Below are 12,880 nucleotides of genomic sequence, written 5' to 3' on the forward strand. Positions count from 1 at the left end.
GAGATTTTATTTCCAAAACATTGAATGTATTTAGCTTCTATGATGTTTACAGTTGCCCCCGAGTCCAATAAAAACTTTACTTTATTCCCCAAAATAGATCCCTCAACAATAGGCAAAGACGCCTCACTAGTGGATACTGTAAAAACCGATGGCACCTCCAAAAGGGTTTTAGGAGACGAAACGGAGACTGGTTTCTCCCCACCCTGAATTAGTTTAAATTAAAACTTGGTGCTTGGGGATTCAAAGCATTTGTAGCCACAATTGTGGTATTTGGAGCACCCGAAACAGCTGGTGTGGTGTTATTAGAATGTCTCCTGGCTGTTTGGTTATTTCGAAATCTCTGTTGACCCTGTCTAGAATGCTGATTAGGCACAATATTCGCATAGCAGTTCCTGCTAACATGCCCTATTCTGTTGCATCTGTAACAACGAGGCTGTATGGGTCTTGAACGAGTACCTTGTGATAATAAACTCTGCACCTGTGTTTGGAGAGAGCCCATCATTTTTGTAAGCTGAGCTATATTTTCCTGCTGCATCTTAATAGCTGTAGTGAGCTCTGAGTTGGTTACTGATGGCGGTGTAACTGCCTTCTCGACTGCTGGCTTAGCAGCATTCACTGCTCTAACCTCAGCTGTTGCAAAATCACTACTAGCATGGCTCTTAGCCCACATGTCTTCCTCAATAATTGCATGCTGTTTAGCAGATGCAAAAGTTTTGTGATTCTGTGGCAGCAACAAGCGTCGCAAATGCAACTGCAGTCCTTCGATAAACACTGACAGAAGTAAATCCTGTCTCTGTGCTTCTGCTGCAGGATCACTGCTTCTTTCCACTGGTACAGTTTTGTACGAAAGAGCCTCTATGCGTGCTGCAAATTGTCGCACTGACTCGTGTGGTTTCTGAAAAGCCTGAATAAGAGCACGGATGTTAGAGTGCAAATTGTGCACTGAACTGAACCTCTCTTTCAACGCTTTCACAACATAGTCAAGACTGGCTTCTTTCTTTAACCTAGGATTATTCCTAATTAATTCTGCCGCCTCACCTGCCACCTTGACTCTGATCACAGTTAACTTATCTTCATCTGACCAACCCACATGAGTGGCAATGAGATCAATCCTATCTAAGAAGTCATTCAGACTAATTCCCTTGTCTGCACCTGAGAACAGAGGAACAGAATCCAGAGGATCAGAACCAAAAACTGATAGAGCCATTACTTCTTGACTCTCCTCCCAGTCTATTGCACTATTACTAGCCGCTCTGGCTGCTCGTTTTGACACTTTCTTTGGCATTTTAAACTGCGATTAGCAATTTCCAGCACATAAATAGGGATGTATCCCAATGTGTGATCAACACGCGTGCCTTTTAACCTTATGTTGCAAACATACAGTTGCAAAAGTGTGAAACAGTAATCCTCAAAATCAATATGTAAACATGCAATACAAAATTTTGCACAAAACAAAATACTTAACTAAACAGGTACTGCGTGAAAATGTTTGTGTTGGATACAATAGTTTTAAAGTCCAAATGTGTATCAGTAGTACATATCTGGTATGCAACCTCAAACAATAAGTATAAAATAAGCACAGTAATACGACCACTGTATAGGCCTGTCACTGTAACTAACTAACGAGTAGGGTTTCAGTAAAAAGCCTAGACATGTGGAAGAAAACTTTCACATAAATATGCAATAGTGCACATGACAATCACCAGTCTCAAGTCAAAATTAAGTTCCACTATAAGCGCAAGCCAAAAGTGATGCAAAAATAAACAGCACAACAAAATTGTTAAGTGCTAAAAATTTGGTTCGAAAGTTCACGGCACCAATATGTTATGTTGAAAAAATCATGGTACCAATAATTGTTATAGAAAAATCATATGGTTTCCTACTCTGTTGACATAACACTTAAAATTTTTTAACAGTAATATACTAATATCTATAAGCCCTGTACATTTTGCGTTGTGTTTTCGGATTAACCCTGAAATCAACTTGAGAATGAGACGGGTGAAAATCATGAGCACACACACAAAAATTTAACCTTTGAATGATCTAGAAAAACTTATTTATTTAACTATTAATGCCAATTGTAAATATATATATATCCATTAGTTAAAAAAAATATCAAAATATATTCAACAAAATTTGAACTATTGTTTTACACATTTTACATCCTTGTAATTACTATTAAATTTAATATTTCAAATCTGGTAAATCATACCAAAAAAAACTATAAATTTAAGAACACTACCCTCCCCGGGGAGAAAATAATAAAAAAAAATTAACAAGCTACACTTTCTACTTCACACAGAATTCATCTATACAACAAAAATTATTGCTTAATATTGCACTCAATATAATCATTTAAATACTATTATTGCACATAATAATTTTTATTATTCAAATTTTTTTTCTTAGATTAATTAAATATGGTTTTAACCGGATAAAGATAAGTAATGACACATTTACTATTCTACAAACAAGTTCGTCCTGAGAAACAAGAATGCTCTAATACAAGCACTATTTCAAATCATCCTCACCAATGAGTAATTCAAAAAAAAAAAAAAACATTCAAGTAAATAATTTCCTGAAGAACTTAATTTTCTTAACCATTAAGTTAAGTTACAATGATTTTAATAAGGTTATAAATCTTTATTCCATTTAATGCTTTTACTTGATTGATACACCAAAGAAAAATGATTTCTATAGAGTTAGGATAAAGTTATCAACTACAAAAAAAAATTTAGGGTTTAACAAATTAACAAATTAAGTTAATTCAATCATTTTAACTGCAGAAATCTATAATATTTAACTAACCAAGAATTAACCAAAAAGAAAAAGGAACTTATCTGTTAAGGAGCATCAAACAAAAGAAATCCATCGAAGCTCATGAGGAATGCTGGCAGCCTGTTGAATGAAAAAAAAAAATGTTCGTCGAACAGTTTGGATTCAATTACTGTAGCCTAGAAGTTCTAGTAGATTTTAGGATGAACAATTGAGGTTCCAATACGGCAAGATAAGTGAAATACAGTGCTGGCGGCCTGTTGAATGGAAAAAAAATGTTCGTAGAACAGTATGGATTCATTACGGTAGCCTTGAAGTTCTAGTAGATTTTAGGATGAGCGAATGAGGTTCCAAAAGCAACGGTTTTAAATTATTCAGTATGGTAGCCTTGAAGTTCTAGTGGAATTTAGGATGAGCAAATGAGGTTCCCAAAAACAACGGTTTTAAATTAACGCTCTGGTCTCGAGTGAAGCGACGAATCAATGGTGCACATCATTTTTCTAGAAATTTACTTCTGTATATTTTCCTTGAGATACACAAACACACACAACAAAAACTGATGAAAGAATTTCGATTTTTTTTTTTTTTTTTTTTTTTTTTTTTTTTTTGAAGACATAGATGCCCATACCTACGGCCCGCGCTCACAGCGCTTAGCCAAGAGGCCCGTAGGCCTATCGGGGAGAAGCTCCATTTTCTTCGTCGGAGTCAGCTGTCGCCTCCGCCAATTCAAAGGGCAAAAGAAGTAAAGTGCAAAAAGTGTCAAAAGTGAGCTCGTCCCCTAAAACAACCCGTTAAAAGGGAGAGCGCCGGACTGCCAAGATGGCGCAACCCATTTTTCGCCGAAAGTTGAAATAGTTGCAACCACAGCATACCCTCATGTTATCAAACTCGCCAAAACCACTATTTTGAAACCTCAACGGAAAATCCAAGTCGCCAAACCCTCGCCAAATAACTGCCACCTGCGACCTGGGGAGATTAGGAATTTCAACAACCCTGCAAGGGTCCCAACGAAAGAACGCTGAAAACTCGCAAAAAGTGACTTTTCAACCGGAAAGAAGGCATTTCATCCCCCTTTAACTAAATCACAAGCGAAACGAAGAAAATCTACTAATTAAAGCTCATAACTGAAATGCAATTAAAGTTAGAAAAATGAAAGTTACGCCAAATTAAAGAGCTAATTTTTCTGCAACTAATGATATTAAATACTAAGAAATCAAATTAATTTTTGACATGAAAAACTGAGTTTATTACGCAGAAACAAAAATACTTATCCATTGTTTGCATGTACAAGATTGAAGACGCAGTTCGCGTAAACTCGGAAAGCCAAAATTTATTACACTAGAATTAATAGGCCCAAAAAGAATATAACCAAACTTGTGTAGCTCAAATTTTGAATAATTACAACTTTAAAATTTTGATTTTTATTAATCACTTAATTAAATTAAATTCGCTACACAACAGTGTCCCATATGCTTATTACTGCCCTGTCCTATGGTAAAATGTTTTTAAATACAGCTTTGAAGTAAATCCAACTTGATATTCGTCGTGTTTGAACAAGAAAATTTTTGCTTGGTACACGATATTTATTTTCGAGAGAAATGCTAAAACTGATCATGAGCGTTACTAGTCCTGCTGCTACTATTCAGTAAACAATCTGTACTATTAAAATCTAAATTCTCACGCAACTGTGTTTTTTGAGTAAATCTTTTGTAAATTTCTTAACAATTAGGTTTAAGAAGGTTTATGACAAGAATCAAACAATGAACAAAATGGTTAAGATGTTTTTTTTATGAAAGAGATTGTTGAAAGGTCTGAAGATGGTATGCATATCTGGGATGCAGTCATTACCTACCGTATGCCGAGAACGACGATATCTATGATTGTGAAAAAAAACGACACTATTAATTTGGCTAATACTACGAAGGAGATGAAACTGATTACCAAACAAAGATCAGAAAATAGGTTCTGGCAAAGAATGTTTATGAACATAATTCTACCAACTGATATGGCTTTACTGTGGCCACACCGGACATCTCTCCCTTCTAAATTGGTGGCCTTGCTAGTGTTTGTTTACATTTTGCAATGAAAGATTTCGATCTTTTTACAATTTCGGAACATGCATTATAATATTTTTGCAATCGCCTCAATCTACTTTGTTTTAGCCCAGAATTTAAAATATAAAACTTTTTAATGTCATATGTCCCCTTAAAGCAATTCCCAATAAAGGAATTCGTAACTAATTTTTGCATGAACTCTTTTTAAAGGTATGGTTTCCGTCATCTGCCACTTTATATTTTTCAGTATAATATTACAGCATACAGCATAATCATAATACAAATAATTGCCTATAATTAACTTATAGGTAACAAATAGATTTAGAATATGAACCAAATGCTTTGAAAAAATGGCTTATTCGATTTATATTTAATTATTTTTTGTTTAAATTTTCCGAAACAAAATAATAAATTCTAATTGCAAAAAAGTTCAGTTTTAGATAATGTGAAAGCTGCGCTTCATGCATTGATGTAATGTTTTAATATATGGTTCAAAATCGCTTAGTTTAATGTTTAAATCATCTCGTGCAAAAATATTCAACCTGCTTCTTTTGTTTTTCCATTTAGTTTTGTGTTCTTCATATTTTTTTTGATTGTGTTTTCTTGTGTTCTTCAGTTTTACTTTTTTTATATTTTGTTTACTGCCTAACAGATTTATATATTTACAAAAAATATTATTGATTTTTAAAGTATATTAAATAATTTCACTGTTTTGTTCTCTTTATATTTATTTTACATGATTTCTTCTTTAGTACATGAAACAGCTTTATATCAATAAACAACTAATTATCAATTTTTAGTCCAAAGGAGCAATTTGCCCTGATGGACTATTAATTTCGTTTTGGCATTTTGCGTCGAAAACTTTATAAAGTTGTATCACTTTTCAAATAATTGCCACCATATGTTATCGCACTGTCTTATATTTAAAGAAATTAAATAATAAAGAATCTGCATAAATGTATGTATGTTTCTCGCATTGTGAACGATGCATAGAGCCATCCAATTTTAAATGACTAATCCTACTGCGAATATGGATATCTGGAAGCCCAAATTTGAAATTTGGAGTTTGGTTTTATTATTGATTTCATATTTTGTAATACGTCAACGAGTTTTTGATTAAAAAACTAAACGATTTCAAAGCGAGGAGTGGCAACACTGTACGAAAAAAAAAGTTTTTATCTCCAGAGCGCGATACTCTGTATCGGAAAATCTTAATATATGCTCATTTTAAAATTAATTTGCGATATTGCTGTTGAACTGAATTTTATAGTTTGAGTACGTAGAACATGATATTTAATAAATAAATGTAACATACAAAACGTTAAAGAAACGCTTCTTTGGACGTAATTTAAAATCTGAAACCTTTCAGATTTTTTTGTCTTTCTTTTTTTTATTAGTAATCTTTTTTGTAATCACTAGGATTTTGATTACGTTGATCAGAGTCGTCCCAGCCACTACGCCCCGAACATATTCGGCTACACCTTGATCATCACTGACCTCCTTTAAAATTTCATCGATCCTCAAGGATGGATAACTACTTTATTGGGAACCCCTGTTTTAAAGAAAGGTGATGTTATTTTGCCTTGGGAGTGGAAGGTTCTTTTAAATTATTCTTTAGTTAACCAAATTAAATAACATTCTTTAGTAGTCGAAGTATGGAAATGTTTTTATTTAGTTAATTGTGCAAATAACGTAAATATTATTTCGTAAGTATAAAAAATTAATTCGCATTTGTTTGTTAATTTCCTTTTTTTTTTACAGTTGTATATAAAAGGTATTAGATTTCACATTAAAATTAAATTAAAGAGCGATAAAGACATGCTAGCATAGCCAAAATAATAGTACTTATAGCATTTTATTAATCAATAGTGAACAAATAAAAGTTATAGTGGCTGCTCTATTAAAGTCGCAGAAAAGGTTTTATACGGCATTGTACAGTATGTTGCAGAATATAAACTTATAAGAAAAATATTCTTTGATATTGGCTGTATTTTTCACCAACCAGTACTTGAAAGAAAATCTGCTTTATTAAATTTATTATTTTTTTCAGGTGTTCGCTTGATTCTGTTGCTGACAGTTACTGATAAAGATGAACCTCCTGGTACAATACATCATAGTTGCTGTTGCATTTTTTATTAGTGTGTTTTCCTTCGATATTTCAATGAAAGGTGATGCATGCTCGACTTTCGATCAGTGCAGTGTCACTAACCTGTTTAGAACTTGTAGTTGTGATTCTGATTGCCATATATATGGAACATGTTGCATCGATGCAGAACAGTTTCCTCTAGTGTCCACAACTGAGCAACACTTCCAGTGTAAATCCGACAGAATAACAACTCCCGTCTTCGCCAAGAGGGCATGCGCGGAGAATTATGCAGGCAGTACTGACGACAAGCATCGGTGCACTGAAACAGAAGAGGAGGATAAAGCTGATATTATACCAAATTGGATGGTTACTAATACAAGGACAGGAGTGACATACTGGAATAAACAATGCGCTCTTTGTAATAACGAAAAAGAGGATGATTTAGAATACTGGACATTACAAGTTACTTGCCCATCCAAGCACGGCGGGAAGAAGTTTGATGAGAACTACATTAAGAAACATTTATTATTCGACTTGAAAGAAGATGAATGGGGCTTGTGGGTAGAGGAAGATTTTATACCATGTTTCATCCGATTCTTTCAACCAGGTGATATGGCAGGAAAGTTAGAATACTGTGCTTCGAACATGATATCTGCATGTCCACATAATTATACGAATGAAGACGTAATTCGTAAGTGCTCCAACTATTATGGAGAAAGGAAAGAGAAGAATTCAGACGTATATTATAAAAATGTTCATTGTGCTTTGTGCAATGGAAAAACGTTGAAAGAATTGGACTGCGCTGGTCGCAATTACAAGCCTACTGGACTGATATCTGGTTACGATATAATACGAATTACTTTTGGATCAGGCCGTTGGCTGAACAAGGAGGGTGTTGAAAAGTACAAATGCAGTAAAACTTTCTACTACGATCCATTTCTCAAGCGATGCAGGCGATTGTATGACTCATTAAGCAGTATGGAAGATGAAACTACAAATGCTGCCCAAACTGTTGCTGTTCATGCATTTATATACATATCAATTTTCTTTATTAATAAATTTTTGTTATGTTTTTTCCTATAGATTTAGCAAAAAAAAAGTAAAACTTTCTATGTATTACATGTTTCAGAATTGATGCAGAAGATAATGTGGTTCATTAAGCTGCACGGAAGATGAAGCAGTGAATTCTCCCTAAACTCTTACTGTTAAAATATTTTCAGTTCTTTTGTAAATAAATATTTTTAACTTTATCTTTGAGATAAATTTAAATTTAGTTAGGAGTGAAATTTATAACTCTAGGAATTCAGAATGCTCTGAAAGTAAATAACCAATTAGTGAATATCTTTTAGTTTTATCAATAAACAAGATACATTTTTTTGTTTTTAATAATACAAAAGCGAAACAATAACTGAATTTTTAAATTAGGAATCTAGGCTGTGCTTAAGCTTTGCTGTCAGATCTGCACCAGACTCCATGCAGTGATTTAATAAAAAATAATAATCACAGTTAAAAAAAAGACTTTGAGAGCCTGTACGATTTTCAATGTTACGTAATGTGAAGATTCCCTAATAAATATGAGAAATTCTGTGAAACTTAATAGAAGATAAAATATAAAGAATTATAATGATTTTGCACAACTGTAAGTAATATTAATATTGCAGATAAACATAGCAAGAAACACAATAAATTGCATACAGAAGTTTTATTTTTATAGATTTTTTATACTGCAGTTCACATATCTAACATTTAAAGATTTTATCTGACAAATTTCTTGTCATAGTTTTGATCACCAATGTCTGTTACTTACCTCCCGTTTGAATATTGAATAGTGGTAGACAATATACGATACTGAGTGCGTATGATACTTTATGCAACTTAAAGGTTTGGTATTATAAATATCACTGGCCAAGAACATTTTCTGGAACTGATCAGTAAAACTCAATTGAAATCCGATAATATTCAGAATATTTTCAATAGATAAACGTCTAATAAATGTAATAACCTAGCATTCGGCAAACTTAAAGAACCAATTATTCGGTAAACAGAAGGATGGGTAAAGTATGTGGAAAACAAAAGAAACAAGCATCATATAAATGTACCAGTTTTTACTTTAGGTCCGTTTACTGGATGTACCAAGTATCCAGTAAACGGACATAAAGTAACTAAAATATCCAAAATCAATTATATTAAACAAAGTTTACAAGACGATTAAAATAACGAACTGTTGATTTCAATGAACTGATGATATTTTTCCAACTCATTTCTTTAAGCGGAAGCCAATCTGACATCGATGATAATTACAAGAGATGTAATAACTGAGAGCACCATAGCATGATGCTCCAGTCTAATCACATTACATTCTCTCATATACAGAGGACTATTTGTTTCACTCATCCTTCTCCATATATATGCAGGTGGGGTCCTGGTTACATTAATAAGTTACGAAAAATTTTCACTCTAATATCGCCGATATTATATTGCTTTCTAAGACGCTTTATATCTCTTCGCCACTATAATTCATAATGGCTTCAAAGGGGGATAATCAAAGAAACATTTATTATTGTTCAAGTTAATATATTTACGTCAAGTAATGCCTTATCTGTTATCTTGAAATCCCGGTTATCACCTAAATGCACAAAGCCCAGATCTACGGCTCCAGATTTAAGAAATCTCTAAAATCATTCTATGATTTACCACAATGTATACTTTTCCTTTTTAAATATAAGGAATGTAATCTTTGAGTTTGGTGGTTGGGGTTAGACGGTGACTTTGAAGCAGATTTTGAGTGTAAAATTATCTCAACCAGACCCGGTAATTCTGCTGTATTTCCCACAATCGGCGTATCTGACCCTTTCCATCGTTCTAAGTTACACTAAATTCTGTATTAGTACAAATTACAAAACTTAAAAATTGCAATATAAACGTTAAATATTCATAAACACTACATGAATAATGCGATTGTTTTCTGAAAACAATTTGCTACGATTTTATGATGTAGCCTTAACAAGAATAGGAGGCTGAAAGCAGTCTGCCAAAAATTACCTTTGGAATGATTCTAAATCAAAGTTAAGAACAGCGTGATAAATTATTATTCCCATAGTCGGACATTCTATCGCAATTAAGCTTTTGATATATAGTAAGCCATACAATCCATTTCATGGTTAGATTAGCAATCAAGAGTTTGGAAAATTCTTAGCCGGAGTGTGCATTTAGATTGTTGTTCCATTTATGGTATGCTACTAAAGAGAGGATTGGCTACACGGGCATCCGACTAATGAGCACTTAAGAATTATCTGTTCAGACATATGAGTGAGTTAGGAATAAATCACATGAACGGCATAACTCAGTCATGTCAGGCACATGAATGTGCGTTAGGAATGCCGTCGTTTGTACAGAGGCTGTTCACACATTTTTTAGACGATGTATATTGTATTCACAAAACTAAATTACATAAAATTCTTGTGTTTTAAATGTTCTATTTGACATCTCTTATTCTGAACTATCTTTCGACACCGCAATTTCCAGGATAATAATGCCTTTTGAAGTGGCAAAAGATTCTATCCCATTCCTCCCGAACAGCTTTCCAGAGTCCTGTTAGGGTTTGGGGACAACGTTTGGATAATGCAGTTTTTAAAAGTCCAAAAGCACAAAAATCCATAGGTGACACATTGGGAGATCTAGTAGGGATATCAGTGAAGGGTATGGCCTTGCTACCAGTTTTTTGTTCCATTTCTTTTAGGAAATTTACAATGGATTTGGATGTGTGACTGCTAGCTTTGTCCTGATAGAGTCTCACAGATTGATGGCACTGTGGGTAAAGTGATGGTATTTCATTCAGAAAAATTGGCGATAAAATATGTTCCTGATAGTATTTGAAGTCAATCTTGACATTTTTTGCACTCTCTTCATTTTTAACTTGCCATTATAAGAAAAATCAGCAACAATCATGAATCCCTTAGAAAAACTTTCTTTCGATTCTTTGAACCGTGTACTTGAAATTTTTCTCCACTTTTATGATAATAAATGGCTCTTTTTTTGTTACAATCATTTAAATACACCCATGCTTCATCTATTGTGACAATTGTTTTCCATTTTACTTTGGATAAGTGTTTCTCATATAGAATTCTGCAGCGTGTCCTGCGTTGAGCGATATGCTTTGGAAGAAGACGATGCACATTGCGTTTTTTCGCTTTCTTAAGATTTAGACCAACGTTTATCATTTGTTTACAGTGGACACCGAGCATTTTAATGATTTTGCAACTGTCCTTTGACTAAAGGGATTTTCCTTTAACATTAAACAACGTACCTTTGTAATAATCGAAGATGTCCGTTTTTTCCTTGCATACTTGTTTGGAATTTTTGTCCCACTTTGAGGCTCCAATTTGACGTTTTTTTTTTCCTTTCATGTTGATGATATTACCTATCGACGCTTTAGATATCACAAAACCATGACTCTCACATTGTTTTTGGATAACGGAGTATGCATATTTCTCTTCGGAAAGAGCGTAAATGTAGCCTTCGAACCACTGCTTTGTCAAATTTGCCATTTTGAATAAAAACAAAACTTTCAAGCCACAGACGATAATTTTGACTTTTAAAAACATAGTACAATTGCAATTACTTCTTCTGAAGCAAACTATTTTTTATTACCGCTTACCAAAATCGTCTAAAAATGTGCGAACAGCCTCTGTACAGTTCACACATATCATTATACAATCAATTAGCAAACATGATTATTTTTCTTTACTAATATTATCCTTTTTGAAATAAAATGCGATACACGAAAAAATAAAAATTCTCAACCACACCTATATGAGGAAGGACCAGCTACAGAAATCATCCTGTTTTTGGAAGCAGGAATTATGGTAACTTACTGCTCGCTCGCGGTCATTTGAACAAACAACTCTCCAAATATTAGCTTACATGGTTAAATTACATATTTAGGCCCTGTGATATGCCTTTTTTCTAATTGGTTGGCTAATACGAAGCTGAGGACATCGAGCCGAACGTTTTCATCATTATCGTAAAATATTGGAACTAGAACCTTGTCTTTCGGATTATTTCTTCTTTCTTTGAAAAGTCATCCTTATTCAGGCATGCGTCTCAGCAATCCGGCTCTGCTTAGTCTTTTCCCTTGGATGAAGAATACTGTTACAAACCTAGTGACACAGATGAACTTTGCTAACATCTTCGAGATCTTAGTTTTCTTTAGGTTGTGAATGAGTGCTATCTCCAGCACGTCCATCTCCACTACTGTATTTTATCAGGCAATAGGTATTTTCCACTGGAGAGGCAACAGATTCTGTTTGGTTTATCAGCGAGGCTAGATAATATCTCAGTGATAGATACATTTACAAAAAAGTTGCTGATTTTGTTTTGAGTCTATAAACATGCTACGTGTTTTAGAGAAAAAGATAGAACATCACTGTTAATTTTCGTCTGCCAATGCAAGTGACAAAAATCTTCTGGATACTCGGCAAAAACTTCCCACTGAGGTGATTAAATAGAATTCAAAGATGTATTGCGACTAGCTGGATATTTAGACAGTGCTTGCTTGAGTTTGCTAATAGCTATACAAATTCATAGCTTCTTCTCCCAATGAGACTATTCCTAGAATGAAGTTTCTCTCATTCAGCAGCGAGAGATTTACCAGCTACCGATTGGCAAGCCTACTCATTAGTTGTATTTCTGTCCTAGTTCGAATCCCGGGATTGGACTGGCTACATGAGAGTTTCTGCGGTTTTCCTTAGTGGAACGAGAATATGAGCCAGTCTCTTTTAGAAAGTCTTCTCGCGCGGGCTTATGTTTTGCCATAAACCAAATAAGCCAGTCCTTGCATTCGAAAGATTCTACTGTTTTAGGCTAACATGAAGACTTCCGATAGGAAAGCTGTAATAGCTCATGGTTTTCAGTTTGACTGCAATATCTAAACTCTACAACAAATTTCGTTTAGACTCAAGTAATA

General features: G+C 33.9%; 1 protein-coding gene across 1 annotated transcript in view; it reads left to right on the plus strand.

Annotated features, from left to right (window-relative positions):
• LOC118198487 (uncharacterized) overlaps positions 1-12,880 on the plus strand; it is a 180,393-nt gene that overhangs the window by 50,407 nt on the left and 117,106 nt on the right. Inside the window, exon 2 of the mRNA XM_035370184.2 lies at positions 6,880-7,995. Within this exon, the coding sequence (XP_035226075.2) occupies positions 6,919-7,995 (1,077 nt within the window). The 5' untranslated portion in view covers positions 6,880-6,918. The remainder of the gene's footprint in view (positions 1-6,879; positions 7,996-12,880) is intronic.

The sequence above is a fragment of the Stegodyphus dumicola genome, chromosome 9 (assembly GCF_044657685.1).
Source record: "Stegodyphus dumicola isolate Sdum_Otavi_A_Nest chromosome 9, ASM4465768v1".
NCBI lineage: Eukaryota > Metazoa > Arthropoda > Arachnida > Araneae > Eresidae > Stegodyphus > Stegodyphus dumicola.